This window comes from Thermobia domestica, chromosome 1 (assembly GCF_964235325.1).
Source record: "Thermobia domestica chromosome 1, izTheDome1.hap1.1, whole genome shotgun sequence".
Taxonomy (NCBI): Eukaryota; Metazoa; Arthropoda; class Insecta; order Zygentoma; family Lepismatidae; genus Thermobia; species Thermobia domestica.
This window is the reverse complement of record NC_137454.1, coordinates 137638855-137658367: the sequence shown is the minus strand read 5'-3', so window position 1 is coordinate 137658367 and position 19513 is coordinate 137638855. Positions and strand designations below refer to the sequence as shown.

The 19513-nt window shown below is 34.6% G+C and overlaps 1 protein-coding gene across 2 annotated transcripts in view; it reads right to left on the bottom strand.

The window, feature by feature from the left end:
* The window catches only part of Noc3 (Nucleolar complex protein 3), a 68636-nt gene extending 49357 nt beyond the window's left edge, over nt 1-19279 (bottom strand). Inside the window, exons 1-2 of one of the 2 annotated variants that reach the window (XM_081763666.1) lie at nt 19066-19279; nt 2372-2661 (exon numbers count right to left, since the gene is read on the bottom strand). In XM_081763666.1, the coding sequence (XP_081619792.1) occupies nt 2372-2661; nt 19066-19074 (299 nt within the window). In that variant the 5' untranslated portion in view covers nt 19075-19279. The remainder of the gene's footprint in view (nt 1-2371; nt 2662-19065) is intronic. The other variant, XM_081763663.1, reaches the window with a different exon arrangement.
* Nucleotides 19280-19513: the final 234 nt, after the last annotated feature.

The following is a 19513-nucleotide window of genomic DNA, read 5'->3' as shown; positions in this document are numbered from 1 at the left end:
GAAACTTGGATTCGATTATCGGTGCAGTCGTGCAATAAGAAAAAAAGATATTCGAAAATATAAACAAGACCTAAAGGGAAATTTAGGTATAACACGACACTCATGAGCTCTGCATAAAGGTGGAAGTATCGTTCAGAGGCTTGCTTAGGGCTCCAAGTAAGAATCTACCTGCCTGATGAGGAAAATGGTGTGTATATTTTATAATTCTACGACAGCATGTGGCGTCTGAAATTTCTCAGGCAGCTACATGCCATATGTTAGCTTTGTGTAAGAATATTTTACAGGTAAGAACAGAAAAATCATACCTGAATAAGAAACTGCTCATCGGACAAGATCAAGTGTTCTAAAACTAACATTGGTATAGATGATATTTCACTGGTCACAAATGACTAAATGACCCACCACTACTAGCGCACAATCATTCCAGTTAACTGGAGTGAATGTGTTCGTTGGTTGTATGAAAACAACTTGTCAAAATGAGTAATGCAAAGATGCAACAGAATGAGAGTAGGGAGCCATTGTATTTCGTAGTGCACAGTGAATGAATTGATGAGTGTAAGAACAGTACACACACGTCCAGAATAAGCTATCACAGTTAACGTGCAAAAAATTGTTGAATGCGCAGAATAACGCATTCCTACAGTTTTGAAATTATCAAGTAATTTAAAAATAAACTTCATGTGCAGTACAGAATAATACAAATTTTCTTATTTCAATATTCGAATCAAGTTGTCTGATTTGTTGATGTATTCGAACAGTCGAACGTGTTTATAAGGAATGGCCTAATATGAGTGTGAATGTCAAGCGATGTCAGGACTGCGGTCGCAAAAACCATTCTAATCCAGAGAAACCAACGAGTTTCACATCTAAAGGAAAATCGTGTTCAAATCTGACAGGGATTTTGTCTGTATTCCAATAATTCAAAGCAACTACTTTACCTAAAGTATAATGAAGTGTTTCATTTCTAAACTGTTGGGGATGTGGTTCAAAGTAGAAAAGGTTTTCCAACATTCCGTGACCAGGCATTATCATTTCTTCAACATTTTACATGTTCTATTAGAACGAAAATGAAATGAAATGAAATATTTCAGCTTAACGCCCCTTTAGGCTAAGGGAGAGATGATTAAATGAAGTGAATAAGATGAAAGAATTGGTGGAATGAGAATCTGGGAGGAAACGGGAGTACCTCATGAAAACCCACGGATACAAGGATGTCCACCACAAACTTACTTGGCCGGAGATCGAACCAGGGACCACACGCACTAGAGGTAAGAGCTCTACCACTGACTCATCCTGCCCTCCTCTATTAAAACGAGTACCGCATCATGTTTTGTAATATGTTTAGGATATGCCATGGATGCCATGTTGGGAACAGTATCACCTACTATCACTTCTTGTATACCAACTTTGAGTCAGATCCGTGAATTTCTACCTTGTGTTCTAAAATGTGGTTGCTGCAGTGACAGTTCTCATATATTTTATTTGATTTTTGCTAACGAAGCCTTAACCCTCTGCAAAAACTCTTTATCACGATTCTCTTGACATCAGATTACAAATTCCGAATATTTCTTTTTCTCTGCTTTTATAATCTTTAAAAAATGCTATACATTCTCTGCTTCTATATTATCAACCTGGTTCTTATTACATATTACCATGTCGTGCTAAGATGAATCTATTACAAAAGTTTCCAAACTTTCATGGTTGTAGCTTTTGAGCAATGGCACAATTTGTAAAAAAAAACCTAAAATTTGCTTTGTATGTCCATTAGTGTAACCTTTTGCAAGGTTTTTTAGGATCTTCTGAAAGAGCAAAAATTTAGCATTCATTTGACACCTGGATGAGCCTAATAACTTGAAAAAGAAGGAAGTTATGGTAATTTTAGTTCCATGATGCTGAGTGCCGGATTCATATTTTTCAAAAATTTCTCCCCGGCCCATTTCTTATCCACAAAATCGGAAAATATTAATTTAGCATAATTTCATTGGTATTTATGTATGAAAATTTTTGAAGGGAATCTGAGACACTGAAGTACGGTCATGTTTTAAAATTAGGTGATTTGATATGGAATTACCCGTAACTGTATTTTGGAAACTTTCGACAAGTGTCTACTGGTCAACGTTAAAGCGTTATGACGGATCTAAGTCCTTTTATGATTGAAAGAAAAGTTTGATTCCAAACCTTGGATGCAAGAAAGACCACACCATAATAGTTACTTGTAATATTTGGTAAATTTACAAAATAAAATCCTACTTGCTATAAAATATTAAGAACTTGTTAGAGAAACTAAAAGGGAAGCCATTTTTTTAAATAGAGAAATTCGAACTTCAGTTGAGCACGCAATAGTAATAGAAAATAATAATAAAACTCTTACCCTGTGAATCTAATATGTTTGAGCAACGAGTAGGATCTTTGTGAGACAGCTTTCTCAAGGAAGGCCAAATCATCTGGGTCTATCATCTCGAGAAACCTTTCTCCATCCACAGTCTCCTCTGAATCTTTGTTCGGTGGAGGCACATTTTCATTTGTTTTTGGCTTTCGACGGTGGAAAATTCTTGGTTTAGTTTTCGGCTTGATCTTTCCTTGTTTAATTAATTTGGTCCTAATTTGGTTGCTCCTCTTTGCTTTACTAATGCGTAGCTTCCGTGTCTTCGTTTTCGCTTTCTGCAAATTATAAAGTAGATAACATACATAACTTGAGTCAAAAGGAAACATGATATAATAAACAAAAAGAACAGATATACGCCAAGAACAACCAAATATATTCTGAATCAGTAAATGCTACTTGCGTAAACCTTTCATTAAAGCATTTCATTTTTATATTTGCATGACTGATAATATTACTTTATTTTTTTAAATGATTTTAATATCGAACTACTGACCTTGAACTACACTTGAGCATCTGTACTTATCAATTTATTCGTATACGTTTCAGCAGTTTAGTTTTATAACTTTATTTGTACGTAAAAAAATAGAATGAAAACGCTATTACAGAGAAAAGTTATCAAAATGTTGGTTTAAGAATCACTATTGAAGCTGATATGAGTACAAACTTAATATTTAAATAAATTAGTCTATTCCATTGAAGTACAGTCATTGAAGATCGAACGAGCCCGAGTAAGCATTTTTGATTATTAGCACAGAATTAAAATAGTGGGTTTCTTATCCACGAATTATTTAAATACAAACGAAAATAGGAGACGCATTTTGTGACACGAAAGTTCATCAATCCTTCAGGTAATCAATCAGTGATTTAAATGGTACATTAAACTCACTTATTTGTCTCTTTTTGCAATTTGTGTAAGAGTTTAGACCACAAAGGGAACGTAATCAATTGCTGTTTTGATCCTTTACTGAAGCTAAGTTATATTTTATAAATACTAAATAATTTATAACAAATTTATTATATAATTTTGTAAATAAATTTATAAAAGCTTAACATAGGTCCAGTAAAGGAAGTAGGTAAAAATGCTAAATAGACTTCGTTCACTAACTCCCATACAAATTGAGAAAAGTGGCAAGCATGGGTTCAATGCGACACTTAAGCCACCGATGAAATCAGAAGTAACTTCACACAAACTTACTATATGAACAATCTTAGTGCTTCCTGTACACATTAAGCAAAGTAAAATTATAATCAAACTTTTATCGGTATGACAAACAGAAATGTGAAAACACGAATAAAAGAACACATAAGGGACTCGACAAATCAAGATCACTTTATCTCAGGTCTCTCTAAACATTTGCCTGCCTGAAAGCATACAATGGAAAGATACAGCTAGTGGTCGAAGTGAGACGGTATGCGGTGGTATGCCATACCGCGTCTGGTTTTTCAGTGATGAAGACTACCGTGACTCGAAAGTGGATGCTAATATACCTTTAATAAATCCATTTTTATGCACATTGGATAGCTCTGCACGTTAAAGATTTGATTTATTTAGAAATAATTTCTACGTCACGAACATAGATATTTTTGTTAGTTTTCCTTCCTTTTGTTTTCAAAGTGAAGTGTATACGAAGAAGTTCACCCCTTGCTCCTACGCAAGAACTCGTGTTGGTTGCAGATAAGGGTCACATGACAGAAAGGAATGAATGATGAACCCAATCCAAACAAAATGTAGTGTATTAGGGCGACTCACTGAAACTGAAATCTGAAAGTAATGTTATGAGTTCGTCGGGCCTTTTGTGCCTACAATGATAAAGAAATACATAACTGAGTCCGGTATTTACGAACAAAATAATATAGTTTATGTAATAAAAAAATCTGTTGTTTTCATTAAGAAGTATTTTTGCGTTTTTCTAATAATTGGATAACACTGTGAATGCGTGTGCAGTGATTACCCGTGTGCGTGAATGTATCTCTAATATTTAGATCTTTGTGCGATTGCTTTTAATTCAATTTTATATTGTTAGTAAATGGAAGTTAAATATTTTCAATATGGAGAAGTTCTTAATAGAAATGCAAAAGCAACTCTTACAAACTTCCCCAATAATTTCATTCAGGAAGTTAATCCTCATAACGTAAATTTCGCAGCATTTCCTGATTATCTTACTAAAGCACAAAGCGAGACCAAATTTAATGGATATACGTAGCTGATGTACAATAATGGAGAATTTGCTTGTTCTATATGTACAAGTGCGAACGAAACTTTGGGTACATTCAAATCTGAAAATTTGAGCATGAGTAAATTTAAGAGTTGTCTGGTGTAGGAGGAGGGACCTTTTAGGGATCTGGAACACCCCTAGGTCCGGGAGTTGTCCCACGAGAAATTATTTAAAAAATTGTTCTTACAAAAACTAGGTTTTTGAGCATTTTTGTGTATAATTGGTTTTAAGTCATTGTGTAAATAAAAATGCAATCTTTTACCCAAAATACCCTCACTGTATTTGAACACTTAGATAGCCGGTATGTCGAGTCAAAATTGTAATAAAACATACCGCCTCTGCTTTTCCCCCCCACTACAAACACTGGTCTTCACAAATAGAAAACTCAACGTATGAATCCTACTCTATTAGGACCATGGAGTGGAAATGAAATTGATCACGGATCTCCAGATAAAAAAATTGTTGGAACTATAAGCCTAAGAAACATCCGTTAAGTTCTTACTTTGTTACGTTCTAAATTAAAAAAGTACAAAAAAATTCCATAAAAACGAATACACTTCAAGGTTTGGGTACTATAATTTATAATAGCGGAAGTCAAAAATCGTTATTTTGTTAATTACTTGTAAATATATCTTTTTGCAATGAACTTTCAGGAATGAGGAAGTGAAATAATAAACAGACATGTAAATTTCTACTAGATTTAATTTTCATAAGGCTATTTTCCCCGAAGATAATGGCAGAAATAAAGTGAGTGAAATATTAGAACCAATATACAAATAAAATGTGCAAGGTACATAAAAGCATTTATTTTCTTTATTATCCATAATGTGCATAAACATAAAAATTAAACTCATGATTGACAATGTTGCTTCATACAAGTGAAATGAAATGAAATGAGGGTTTGCGCAAGTGGGCCCAGCCCGAAACAACCCGGTAATTTTTTTAGGGTTGAACCCACCTGAAAAAACCCACTTGGGTTTTTCAGCTTTTTGTTAGTATATTATTGGTACAAATAAGGTGATCACATTAAAAATGATTTTTATCAGATTTTGAGCAAATTAAATGCTTTCACGTTAAAGTATACAACAACATTCAACATAAGACCTTTATAAAATTCTGAATGCACTGAATGAATATATATATATATATATATATATATATATATATATATATATATATATAGAGAGAGAGAGAGAGAGAGAGAGAGAGAGAGAGAGAGAAAGAAAGAAAGAGAGAGAGGGAGAGAAAAATAATGTATGGATTATGCTTATAGCCTATTTGAAGTAAAATATGTAATTTTATATTTTGGGGAATACTTTCTGTGAATAGTGTGCTCGCCAACTCGGCAACGCCGAGGAACGTTATATACTTCATACGTTTGACGGGCTTAAGGCCATAGGAGCCGGTACTACTAGTAAATATGTAAATACATTAGTAAAACTATTCGGATTATTTCCTATTTTTGATGGTAATATAAGTATTCTTCAGTAAAATTTGGTTTTCCAACAATAATAATTTAGTTATTTGTTGCTGCTCTTCAAATAAACATTCTGTAGAATCAACACCAGCAATAACGTAAACATTCTTGTCAAATTTAAGAAGCTTAATGTTCGGAGTTTCGAAGACAACATAAGGCTTACTATTTCAAGTGCTGACTTCAAATGTGCGTACTACTGGAAGTTTCGATGTACAGTAAAGAAAGCTGCATTTTCAGCAAAAAACTGTCATGTAAGAAGTGCTCGGGAAATTCCCGCAATTAAACGCACAAAGCATATGAAGTGAAAACTTAAACAATAAAACTATTTATTTTACACAGGAAGATATTTAATTTCATTTAAGACATTTTGAAACATTAACTTTATAAATATATATTTGTTAATTGTTTTAAATTAATTTTCGGGAAAGAACCGTCTTGCAACAAGTGCCCGGGAACTGCCGTAATTGAACGCACAAAGTATCCGAAGTGAACTTCGATAATAAAACGATTACTTACACTGAAAAATATATATTTCATATAAGATATCTTGAAACATTTATTTTATAAAATATGAATTATAACTTCGTTTTAAATTAATATATCGTCGCTGCGCCTCGAAGAACCGTTATGTGACATTTTTGTCGAAAATGAGTAATGTCGTGCAAATAAACCAGAGGCAGCGTCCTTTATAATATCATAAGTTAATATTGAATTGTTTCGTCATAACAATGAAAAATTATAGATTGAAATTAAAGGTTCTGGTTCTCATCACGTACGCATTGATTAATGTATACAAATCGGTTATGTGCTTATAAAAACTCAAAAGGTGCTGCGTAAACACACAAATAGTAATATGATACTGTTGAAGCAAGCTGCATCAATGTCCAGTGCATAATATACGCAGAACCAATTTTGTTACATTTTTCAAGTGTTTCCATGTATTTGACAAAATTTTGAGAGTTCAGAATGATTTTTGTTTCTCCTGAAAAGTTGTGGTTTTAACACACAGCGATTCTTCGAGGCGCAGTGATGATATTTGGTATTCATATTTGCAGAACGTCACTCAGGCTTCTGGGATGACTCGGTCTACATTTGTTCGTTTATCTGCCTGTACCACACACACTATAGGGTACAACTTTCGTTAAGTTTAAATTTTCAGTGCGTACAAGCATGAGACACACTAAATTTCCTGTATAGATTTTGGCGGCATACCAACGTAGAATTTCAAAATGGTGGTCATTTTTTTAAAAAATAGCGGGTATTCACGCTACAAAGGGCAATTTTTGGTCTTATAAGTTTTAATTTCCAGAGTAGAAGCACGAGACACACTAAATTAGCTGTATATATTTTGTCGGCGATGAAACGTAAAATTTCAAAATGGCGGCCATTTTAGGAAATAGGGGGTATCCACGCTACAGCGTGCAATTTTCGGACGTTTAAGTTGAAATCTTGAGGCTAGAAGCACGAAATTTTGAGACATCCTAAATCTGCTGTATACATTTTCTCGGTGATTCAATGTAAAATTTTAAAATAGTGGCCATTTTCTCAAATCAGCAGTAAATAGAAAACTGTTCCAAGTTGTGACAATGACAATCTTGAAATATGAATCACATTTTAACATTTTTAGCCAAAAGACACTGAAATGTTTCGAAAAAACCCAATTAAATCCGAAAAAACAATTAAACCCGAAAAAACTCATATGAGCCCAGGTGGGTTGGGTTTTTTCAAACCCTGAATGAAGTCTTTAAGTTTTACGTCCCACACTTATGCCGGCTAGGCTGAAGGAGACGGTGATGATGAAAAATGATTGAAATGAAGGAACTGGGAGGAAACGGGAGAACCCCGAGAAAACCCACGCACACGGTTTGTCCACCACAAAGTTCACTTGGCGTGAGCTGGGATCGAACCAAGGACACCATGCACCAATGGTGAACGCTCTATCACTGGGCCACCATGGCCCTTGCTTCATGCAAGTGTATGAAGTACAGTTACATGTTTAGACTTCCAATGATGTGCACGTAATTAGACTGATAACACGTGCTTGTCAAGACTTGTTTCTATAATATTTAGTTTGTAGTATTGTATCTTACTATTATGTTTAGTTCAATTTTCTCTTATTACGTGTTATATACTGCACAAAATACATGCAATTGTACTGTATCTTGACCTTAGTTTATAGATAAATTTTCAATATTACAGTATATATAACTGCGAACTCTAAAAGTCAACTTTTTATGTTATACATAACAATATGAAATAAAGGTCATTAAGCGTACGTTTCAGAATTTTCGCACTTTCCTCACCAAAAATATTCAAGTGCCAATATTTGTAAAATTCCATATTTGATGGTCTATAAAATCATTATTAATTTCTATGATCTCGTATTTTGTACAACTACAGATTACGTGGAGATTAAAGAGCATATAGGACATTCTTTGCTCAACTATTTCGCAAACTTTCACGGCTTCAAAAAGGTTATTTGGCTTATGGTCATTCATGACTTAGTAGACATTATTTGCAGCATTTGGAACAGAGATTGTAAAAAGCTTTTAGTACTGCTTTATAGGTAACTTCATTCCGTTTCCAGTGATATTTGTCTCATGTCTGTACTATTTTCGAGGGTTTCTGAGATATTGCATTTCGCGTGCACCCTGATTTTTCTCATGTTTTGGTACTCGTCATGCTGGAAATATGGCCGCTGTTGGCATACAGAGAGGAATCCCATATTTCTAGTCATACCATTGTGTTTCAAAAACACGCACCAACATATGTGCAAAATATTATGATTTTCAACAATAGTCGTGCAACCACCATCGAGCGATTTTCGATACAATGACCAAATAACCTAGAGCAAGAGGGGAAATTTTATGGATAAAATCTACTGCTTCACAAAGAAAAAAAAAAATATTGATTAACAAATAATTTATGCAAGTAGCAAACATAGAACTATTATAACAAGGCAAAATAACATAAATCATATACTAGCGACAACCATATAGTCTTCAGTAACAGAAGCATTGTATGTACACATTTGTCTCAGGCATTTTATAATTTACTGATTTTAAATAGTGCGCGCCCCTATTGTTCAGCTATTTTCGCTCAGAGTCCTACATTTCCCAGTGAGTCACGAAAGTATCTCTGTGCAAGCACACCTAGCAAAATGTAAACTCGTCAATATAATAAATCTATTCAAGACAGGGTGGATAAAAATAATGTTTTATTTATTCAATTATTTTTTAGTTTAACGTCCCACGATTATGACCGAGGATAAGGGAGACAGTGATGATGAGATTCATGATAATGGTGGGAAGTCAGAAGTGGTAGGAAACAGGAGAATCACGAGAAAAACCAATTTTGTTTTCATCCACCACAAAGCTCAGTTGGTGGAAGTTAGGATCGAACGCTTTTTTTTTTTTTTTTTTTTTATTAAAATCAGTTATATTTTCTTTTATAATACGAATTGTCAACCGATAGGAGTAGAATATAAATTACTTTCCTTTAATGGGTGAATTTCCAAATTGAGGTTGAACTACCCGATTCACAGTTATTATCGTCATCCAATGAATATCAAACGGTAATATATGTCACTTTTAAGATCTCGTCACAATGTGCAAAGGAGATGCCAGGAACTCATCTGATTGTATTATCCTGGATTTCTGGTATTTACCCTGTGAAACTGTGAAAAAGAAAACTTATATATATATATATATTTGTTAAAATGTCCGACCGTGAAATTCGAAATATCTGAACATATTTTTTAATTAATTTTCCGAATTTTCTATCGTGAAGGATGTTTGTGTAGTATCACTCGAAAGCTTGCTTCACTTCTGAAACACTGCAGTACGAGCCATGAATCTTAGGGTAATCAGAGAACGAGCAGGACTTCCTACAGTATAAGTATTTTTATTTTTCACCAATTTTACACTACACTCATAGTTTGAAAATATGTTTATATTCACATCTATTGCTCGTATTTCAATAATTCGACAAACATCTTGAGGTACGGGTATGTGTTATTTTTTGGGTATCTTTCGTGGAAGCATCTGCATCCTGAGCCCCGCTACGAGCGAACATTAAAAAAGGCTTTTTCGGGAAAATTGTCGAAGAAACTGGCTCATTTCAAAGACAATGATGTATGAACCATTAACCTAAGATAAGAGTAGCAGCTGAGTCTACAATTTCGTTTATTGAAATTTTGTATTACACATGATTTGGAAAAAATGAAATGAAATCTTTGAGTTTTACGTCCCACGTTATGCCGGTTAAGCTAAAGGAGACGGTGATTATGAGTAATGGAAATGGTGGAATGAAGAAAGTGGGAGGAAACGGGAGAACCCCGAGAAAACCCACGCATACGGCGTTTGTCCACCACAAAGTTCACTTGGTACACATAATATGGAAAGCGTTAATGGAGTTATTTGTGTAAGTGGCAAACATACATAATGTGTGAACACAGGATCAGCGCAAAGAAGCTTTTCTCACTGACACACAAATAAACGTTAGCAAACAACACATGAAATATACGCATGTGCTGATTTCCGAGGAAATAAAGATTTCTATCATAAACAGCACCAACAAGTTATATTTTACAGAAGTTACATGTTTAATGGTAACGTTTAATTTTAATTCACATTTGTACCATCTTGAAAAAAAACTAGGGTTAAGTTTCACAGCAGTGATCCATAAGAATCCAGAATTGACACTTTATGCAATTAGAGTAGTAACCATCCTAACATATCCTTACCTAACCTTTCTATTTTAGGCTATCGACATAAGGGTAAACTTCACAATACACGCTCCAGCTGCGCATCGATAAGTAGGACCGCTTTAAAATGTTGAGTGGAGTGAAATCGGGTTAGCTTATCTGTAGGGAAGTTTGAACCCATTTTTAAAAAAATAATCAACCATGTGGAGCGGGCAACGTAAAGTTCACACTGACATTTTATGCAATCATTAACGTTTCGGTGCAGATTAAGAATGGTTTTTCTTTCCTTAAATAATTACCTAAGACGTTCTACGATTATCACCTTGGCGCATACCATACAATTGGTACAGATTGATAATATGCGTGCAAACTGATGTGCCCTGGAAATGATAACGTGTCATCATATTATCTCCAGGGTTTGAAAAAACCCGGGCTTTTTTGAAAAAGCCCAACCCACCTGGGCCCATATGGGTTTTTCGGGTATTTTCGGGTTTAATCGGATTTTTCGAAATATTTCAATATCTTTGGGGTAAAAGTATTAAAGTGTGATTTATATTTCAAGATTACCATTGTCACAACTTGCAACAATTTTCTACTTACTGCTGTTTTGAAAAAAATGGCCACCATTTTGAAAGTTTACATTCGATCGCCGAGAAAATCTATACAGCAAATTTAGCATATCTCGTGCTTTCACCGTCAAAGTTTCAACTTAAAAGACTGAAAATTGCGCTTCGTAGCGTGGATACTCGCTGTTTTGAAAAAATGGCCGCCATTTTGACATTTTACGTTGGTATGCCGCCAAAATCTATACAGGAGTGTCTCGTGCTTGTATTCTGAAAATTTTAACTTAAAAGACCAAAAGTTGTACCTGTAGTGTGTGTGGTAGAGGCAGACAAACGAGTTGAGTTGATTTTATGTTTAACGTCTCTTTCAGCAGCTAAGCTATATGAGACGGGGCCTACTGATTAACGTGGAATCCGAACCACATGAGCTCCCTCCGGGAGGCAAACTCTGGTCCCACGCCGAAAACACGTACACTAACCGCATAGCCATGAAGGAGCTCGGCAGACAAACGAACAAATGTAGATCAAGACATCCAGAAGCCTGACTGCCGTTCGCCAAATATGAATACCAAAAGGGGTGTATTAATTTAAAACAACGGTACAATTCCTGTTGTATGAAATAAATAGATGTTTTAAAATGTCTTATATGAAATTAACATCTTCCAGCGTAAATAAACCTGCCATATTTTCTCCATGAGAATACGGGACACCTCAGATCCCCCATTCCTCAACTTTCCAACCCAACGCAATGAACTGTAGTCTGGTTATGAACAAAAGTATAATAGGCCGCGGTGGCTCAGTGGTAGAGCGTTCACCTCTAGTGCATGGGGTTCCTAGTTCGATCCTAGCTAGCGCCAAGTGAGCTTTGTGATGGACAAACACCTTGTGGGTGGGTTTTCTCGAGATTCTCACGTTTCCTCCCACTTTCTTCATTCTGTCATTTCATTCATTTCTCATCGTCACCGCCACCTTGAGCATAGCAGGCATAACCGTGAGACTAAAACTAAAATATTTCATTTTATTTAATTTTTTTTCAATAAAATAATAGGTGAAAGTTCACTAAGCAGCAGCTGCTTTTCTCTGTTCGTACCCTGCAATTAATTGTATAGACTGAAGATGCCTAAAAACTTAAGATGTGCTATAAAAATGCTTTACAGGAAAACAATATGCAAATTATTTAAATCAGTGGTACAATCTACTTTCAATATTTTTCGCGCGTTTAGCAATATTTATTTACATGGCTGTATCTGCCAAAATTACGTTCGTCAGTTTAATCTGATGAAAAGCTGATTTTTCTCCTTGTGTCGTGTGTATCAGGAGACCAGATTTACATTTTTCTAAGACTTGGACCAAAGCACAATTCTGTGCCCCTAGCCTCTGAAAAAGATTATAATTCTTGTTAACTTATCTAACGTGTTGCTGTCCTTTTTTTTTTTTTTTTTTTGTTGTTGTTGTTGTTGTTGTTCTGGAGATTATTCGAGTTTCCATCAAGTGCAATGGAAAAAGTAGCATTATCAAGTCAAACAGGGTGCTGGGCTGGGAGTTTAATTTATTTATATATGTACTATTAGTACCGGCACCTATGACCTTAAACCCGTCAAACGTATGAGTGATAATGTCCCTCGGTGTCGCCAAGTCGACGAGCATACTATTCACGGAAAATATTTTCTAAAGTACAAAATTGCTTATTTTACTTCAAATAGGCTATAAGCATAAGCCATACATTAATTTGTTCTATAACTATCTTAAGCTAAGGTAAGTTTTTTTTTTAAGTTCATTTAGTGCATTCAGAACTTTATAAAGGTCTTATGTTGAATGTTGTTGTATACCTTAACGTGAAAGCCTCTAATACGCCCAAGGAAAGTCTAAAATCTGATAAAAATCACTTACAATGTGATCACCTTAGTTGTATCAATAATATACTAACAAATAGGTCAAAAACCCAGGTGGGTTTTAAAGTGTTTTTTTTCGGGCCGGGCCCACTTGGGCAAACCCTGATTATCTCCCCACAAAATTCGCTTGTAGTGTCTTAAAAATTGTTTCTTAGGATAGGAGTTGCATTCATTGACGAAAATTAACTTTACGAGGACAACTCCTAAGGGGTATAAATACGTGTCGGACAGTGTGCATAAATACCAGGGTTGGCAAAAACCACGCTTTTCATTGAAAAAACCAAGAAACCTGTTTTTTTTCTTTAAACCAGTTTTTTTTTTTTTTTTTTTTTTTTTTTTTTTTTTTTTTTTTGTTTAAATAATTTGCTCTATGTATTTACATCACATATGGACAGAAATAAGTTTGTTTCACTTTGGTGTTATTATGCAAAAACCGGGTTATGCTGGAAGGGGTCACATAACCTTAAAGCGGAGTCCAAACCGTTTCTCGACTTACATCCGAAACAAATTGTCCTTCATTTGAACTCGAAACCGGGACTAATTGGCCACAAATGCGATACGTCTGCCGACTCACTCACGAAGGACTCCTGATAAAAATACGTTTTACTGATCTTTACATACTTTTAATATAATTGTCTAATTGTCAAGAGTCATTTGAGAAGGACAAAAGTTGCACAAGTGAAACCATTATACAGAATTACATATGGACAATTTCAAAATACTGCAGAGTACAGAAGAATTAATTAAGTCCAAGTTACGTCACTACGACTTTTATTAGTCCAAGTTAAAGAAATACAACGACTTACCTTGCATATCAGTACGAAAAGTGAATAAAGATAGGAATTATTTGAGTCCACTTTGGCTCTGACCCATTTACATATAAACAGATACCAAAGATACTGCTGATTTCAGAAAATGCCTCTCGTGTGGTTTGCATGATTCCCAAAATAGGTACGATATTTCGATGTATTTTATCAATAGTGAACATTATTAAAACGAAACAATATTTAGAATTTTTCTTCGATGGCAGTTGCATAACAATAATAATAAACTATAAAAAAAATCACAAAAGAAACATTAATAAACTTATAAAAAAAAAAGTTGCTTTTGTAGTATAATCTCTTTGAGTAATGAATGAGGAATTTAGGTCTGAATATAATACGAATAATATGCGGGAGTGACACGCGATAACCCACAAATGTGTGTTCATCAAGATTTTACGAACACTTACACTTTTCCGATTTTTTTTTTTTTTGGCTTAAACCAGTTTTTTTTTTTTTTTTAACAGGTGGCTTAAACCAGTCAACCCTGATAAATACACAGTGCAAAAAACACAACACAACTTGTGCTAGCTGGCCACTAAAAGCAAGTATGCTATCTAACCGAGTCAGAAGGGAGTACAGCAGGAGGACCTGAGTGCCAGCGCGGGAATGCAGCTCACATGGGAACATGTGAATACAGGGAACATGCGCGTCAGTGACGGAAGATATGCGCATAAATGAGATACTACAAAACACTGGATATCGGGTAATATTACATGGGTTAAAACCACTTGTGATGATTTCAAACTTGCAACTCTACACATGTAAACATAAAATACACCGGTGGTAGAAACTAGTTTGTGACACAGTTGTTTTTGATGTGCACTCATTTATTTTAACCCTAATATACAGTGTAGCCCAAAAGTAGGTATACACTGGCGTCCCGTATTTTATACCATTTCTTATTGTTATCAAACAGGTAGACTTAGTTTCTTTGTTATTTGTTCTTAACGTCTTTTTACTTATAACTTAAGCCCAGAACAGTCGAAGCAAATAAATCCATAAACTAGAATGCTATATTTGATCACTGCACGGGTGTATACCTACTTTTGGGGTACCCTGTAGACATTGTATTGGTTTCACTTTTATGCCATTACACTTCTAAACATGAAATATTGGTCTCCTACATTGTGAAAAATTCCCCCGATAGTGAAACTTAATATATTACACAATCTTCTTTCATATGTTCTAACTCATTTTAACCGTAAAATTACCATTTTTATGATGGACTGTTCTTAATCAATATCGACGTTTTATATCCCTTCTGTGAAATGAAGGTACAAAAAACAAGTGTAGTGTCTAAGAGGGATAAATGTTCCATGAGTGAAACATGAAGTTATTATGGCTCAGTTTTAGCACACTACATTTTGGAAAATTTACAAGTAAAATTTAATACTTTGTATGAAAACACATATTTATAAGGAATACATTTCTGCAGGTGACAGAAGTAAATACAAAGTAATATAGCTGTGTTTTAGGTTTACAAGTGTAGGGTCACTAGTGTAAAATCATTACAAGTGCTTTACAACAATAAAATACGTGGGTGCGTATGAAAGATGACTGTAATAGAAACTATTTTCCCTCAGCGGTGTATTTCTGCACAGTATGCAGAAGCTGTATTTTATGTTTTCAAGTGGAGAGTTGTGAGTGTGAAATCATGATGTGTGCTATTGAAAATCATACATTTACTACCCGCAGTTACGCATATTCCCACCGTCACTGACGTGCTAGCTATCGCGCACGCCACTAACTCCGCCATGCCCTGACTACGTTAAATATCTCTTAGTGTAACGCAGCACAGGTTGGTCTATGTCTCGTAAAAGAATTGTATTTAAAACTTATTTATGGTATCCTCTTGAATATTATCTACGCTAAACTGGGTAAAATCATGCCGCCAGCCTAAATCTTTTGGAGAACAAGAACATAATCAGTGAAAGATTATGCATACATGCCAAAAATAAACCTCATGTAAGAAGGAAATACAAGATAGGTTCTAATACCAATACCATCTGTGCAAACCTTAAGAAAATGGGGCCAATTTTATTTTCAAACGAAAACGAGCACCTTGCCTTTTTAAAATGAAACTAGAGCTCTCAGCGTGTTTAAAAAGCGCATTTTGTGTGGGCTATGTTTAGCAGAAGGGGTCTAGAATCGGCATTTATTCCGAAGTTGATCGTCCGCTTGGCTTTCGACAAAAAAGCGTACTATTCACTACGTAAATTTATAGATCGTCAATTTAGGACCGCTTTAAAAGGGTGTAATAGAATAAAGTAGGGTCGAGTAGATTGAGGTAGGGTTAGGGTTGGCTGGTTTAAACCGTTAAAAAAAAAATGTTTTAAACCAAAAACGATAAATATTCGTAAAAGTGTAACTATTCGTAAAATCTCAATGAACACACATTTGTGGGTTATCATGTTTCACTCCCGTATATTATTCGGATTATATTCAGACCTAAATTCCCCATTCATTACTCAAAGGGATTATTTTACAAAAGCAACCTTTTTTTAAATAAGTTTATGAATGTTTCTTTTGTGATTTTTTAAATAATTTATTATTATTGTTATGCAGTTCCAATCAAAGGAAAATTCTAAATATTTTTTCGTTTTAACAATGTTTACTATTGATAAAATACATCGAAATGCCCTACTTTTTTGGAAAGGGGGGGGGGGGTCATACAAATCCTACGAGAGGCATTTATTGAAATCAGAAGTATCTTTGGTATCTATTTATGTATAAATGGGTCAGAGCCCATGTGGACTCAAATAATTCGTATCTTTATTCACTTTTCGTACTGATATGCAAGGTAAGTCATTGTATTTCTTTAACTTGGACTAATAAAAGTCGTAGTGAACTCACTTGGAGTAAATTCGTTCTTTTGTACTCTACAGTACTTGAAAATTGTCCATATGTAATTCTGTATAATGGTTACACTTGTACAATTGTTTACCTTTTTGTCTTTCTGAAATGACTCTTAACAATTATATTAACAAGTATGTAAAGATCAGTAAAACGTATTTTTATCAGGAGTCCTTCGTGAGTGAGTCGGCAGACGTATCGCATTTGTGGCCAATTAGTCCCGGTTTCAAGTTTAAATGGAGGATAATTTGTTTGGAATGTAAGTCGAGAAAGGATATGGACCCCGCTTTAAGCTTATGTGACCCCTTCCAGCATAACCCGGTTGTTGCATAATAACACCAAAGTGAAACAAACTTATTTCTGTCCATATGTGATGTAAATACATAGAGCAAATTATTTAAACAAAAAAAAAAAAAAAAAAAAAAAAAAAAACTGGTTTAAACCAAAAAACTGGGTTTTCTGGTTTTTTCAATAAAAACCATGATTTTTGCCAACCCTGGGTAGGTAGGGTAAAGTCGGGTTAACTCAGGGTTAGGGAAGTTTGGACCCATTTTGTTAAAATTAATAGAGTGCAATTTCTCGTATCTTCGTAAGGATACCATCTGGATCGTCTCTGTATACCTGTAGCTATATTCAGAATACAAATGCTCGTTACTTTCTCACAATTTAACCATGTGGTAACCTTGCGCGAAGTAGTTCCCTCCGCTTGCCAAACAGTTCCATTTATACTGCTTATAAAGAAAATTAAACATAACTTCCACTCTCCTTTCATATTATCAAACACACAAACGAGCAAATTATTAGTAAATGTTTAGCAGAGGGCGTCAGAAGTACGTAAAAAATACAAAATTTATGGCAGAAATGGAAGATGCAAGGGCCTATGTTTAGCAGAAGGGGTCCAGCTCTTTTCTCAAAAAAATGTTACAATTTTGGTAATTTCTGTTCACATTCGGTTAGTTTAGTTTATGTTATATTAGTGTAGGAGTCCCGCATAATTGTCCAAAAAATTATAGAATTTCGTTTATTTCTACTAATATTACGTTAGTTTAGGTTAGTTCAGGTTAGCTTACGTTAGTTTATGTTAGGTTAGGTTAGATTTGGGTACGTTATGTTACTTCTAAGTACTTGCATCACTCACTTCTGTAAATTTTGTGTTTTTTACGAGCTTCTGGACCCCTTGTACTAAACATACCCCGATGCAAGTACTTAGACCTAACCAAATCTAACCTAACCTAAACTAAACTAATTTAAAGTAACCTGAAATAACCTAGACTAACATAATATTAACAGAAATAAGCGAAATTCTATATTTTTTTTGGAAATTATTGTGTACTCTTACACTAATATAACCCAACATAAACTGACCGAAGTTACGTGAACAGAAACTACAGAAATTGTAACTTCTTACAGAAAAAAAAAAATTGGACCCCGTCTCCTAAACATTGTCCAAAAAAAGATTTACAGAAATTAGTTGAAATAAGGAAGCATAAATAATTTACGCTTCTTTAGGAACGTAATAAAAGTACATTTTGCATCTGCTTACTGGAAGACGACAAAGAAATATGAATACGATGATTCGCACACGGTAGCCTGAGAAATGGCGGACTCGTGTATCGGAATTGTAACATTTTTTAAACTAACGTAATCTAACCTAACCTACGTAGAGTAACCTTATGTAAATAGAAATAACGCAATCGTAATTTGTTCTAGAAAAAATGGCTGGACCCCTTCCACTAAACATAGGCCTCTTGTGCTCTTAGTATCGACCATAGAAGTGCAAGGAGTTCACTAGTAAAACTTTTAAATCTGTACAAAAGTTCAAACCCGATCCAATTATACCAAGTAGTGCCCAATTGTACCAATATGTGCACAGGTGCTAACAAATAAGAGTCTTCTCGTGGAATCAGTATTTCCACGAAGAAATACGTGTCAAGTTTCTATGCATTTGACCCCGTATTCTTATTCTGCACGCGTTTGAGTACAAGGGAAAGTTCAAACTAATGGAATGTATTACGTATTAATTCCACAGAACTGTATTCTTATTGCATGAGATCTTTCAATATTCCTCTGACGTTAAAACAATAATAATAATAATCAAATTAACGGTGAATAGGAAAATTAGAAAACATACTTCAAACATAAAACTTACCCCTCCCATATTTGATTACTTCAGAAGAATATTTCAGCTTATATATTAAACTTTTATCTTTGCACTACAGCCACTGCTCAAACATATATTTAAGTGTTGGACTTGGGTTCCTTATGCGTATACTGTTCTCCTTACACAACCAAACTCCAAGATCTACCATCACAACGGTTTAAACAGCGCGTTGAGAGCATGTTCTGAGAGTTTACTTCTTCCTTTTCTTCAAATGTTTTCTTCTTTTTATTAGAAGTACTATATTGTGTAGCAAAGTGTTACCAAGCATGTGGGGAAGTTACGCATTTATGGTATCAACTTGCCAAAGAACAAAAAGTATAATCTTTATATTAAAATGCTACGTTTATATGTTTGTCTCCAAAAAAAAGTTTATACGTTTGTCTCCAATCCTTTCGACAATGAGATCTATAAAACCATAAGTGCTAGAAACGTACCG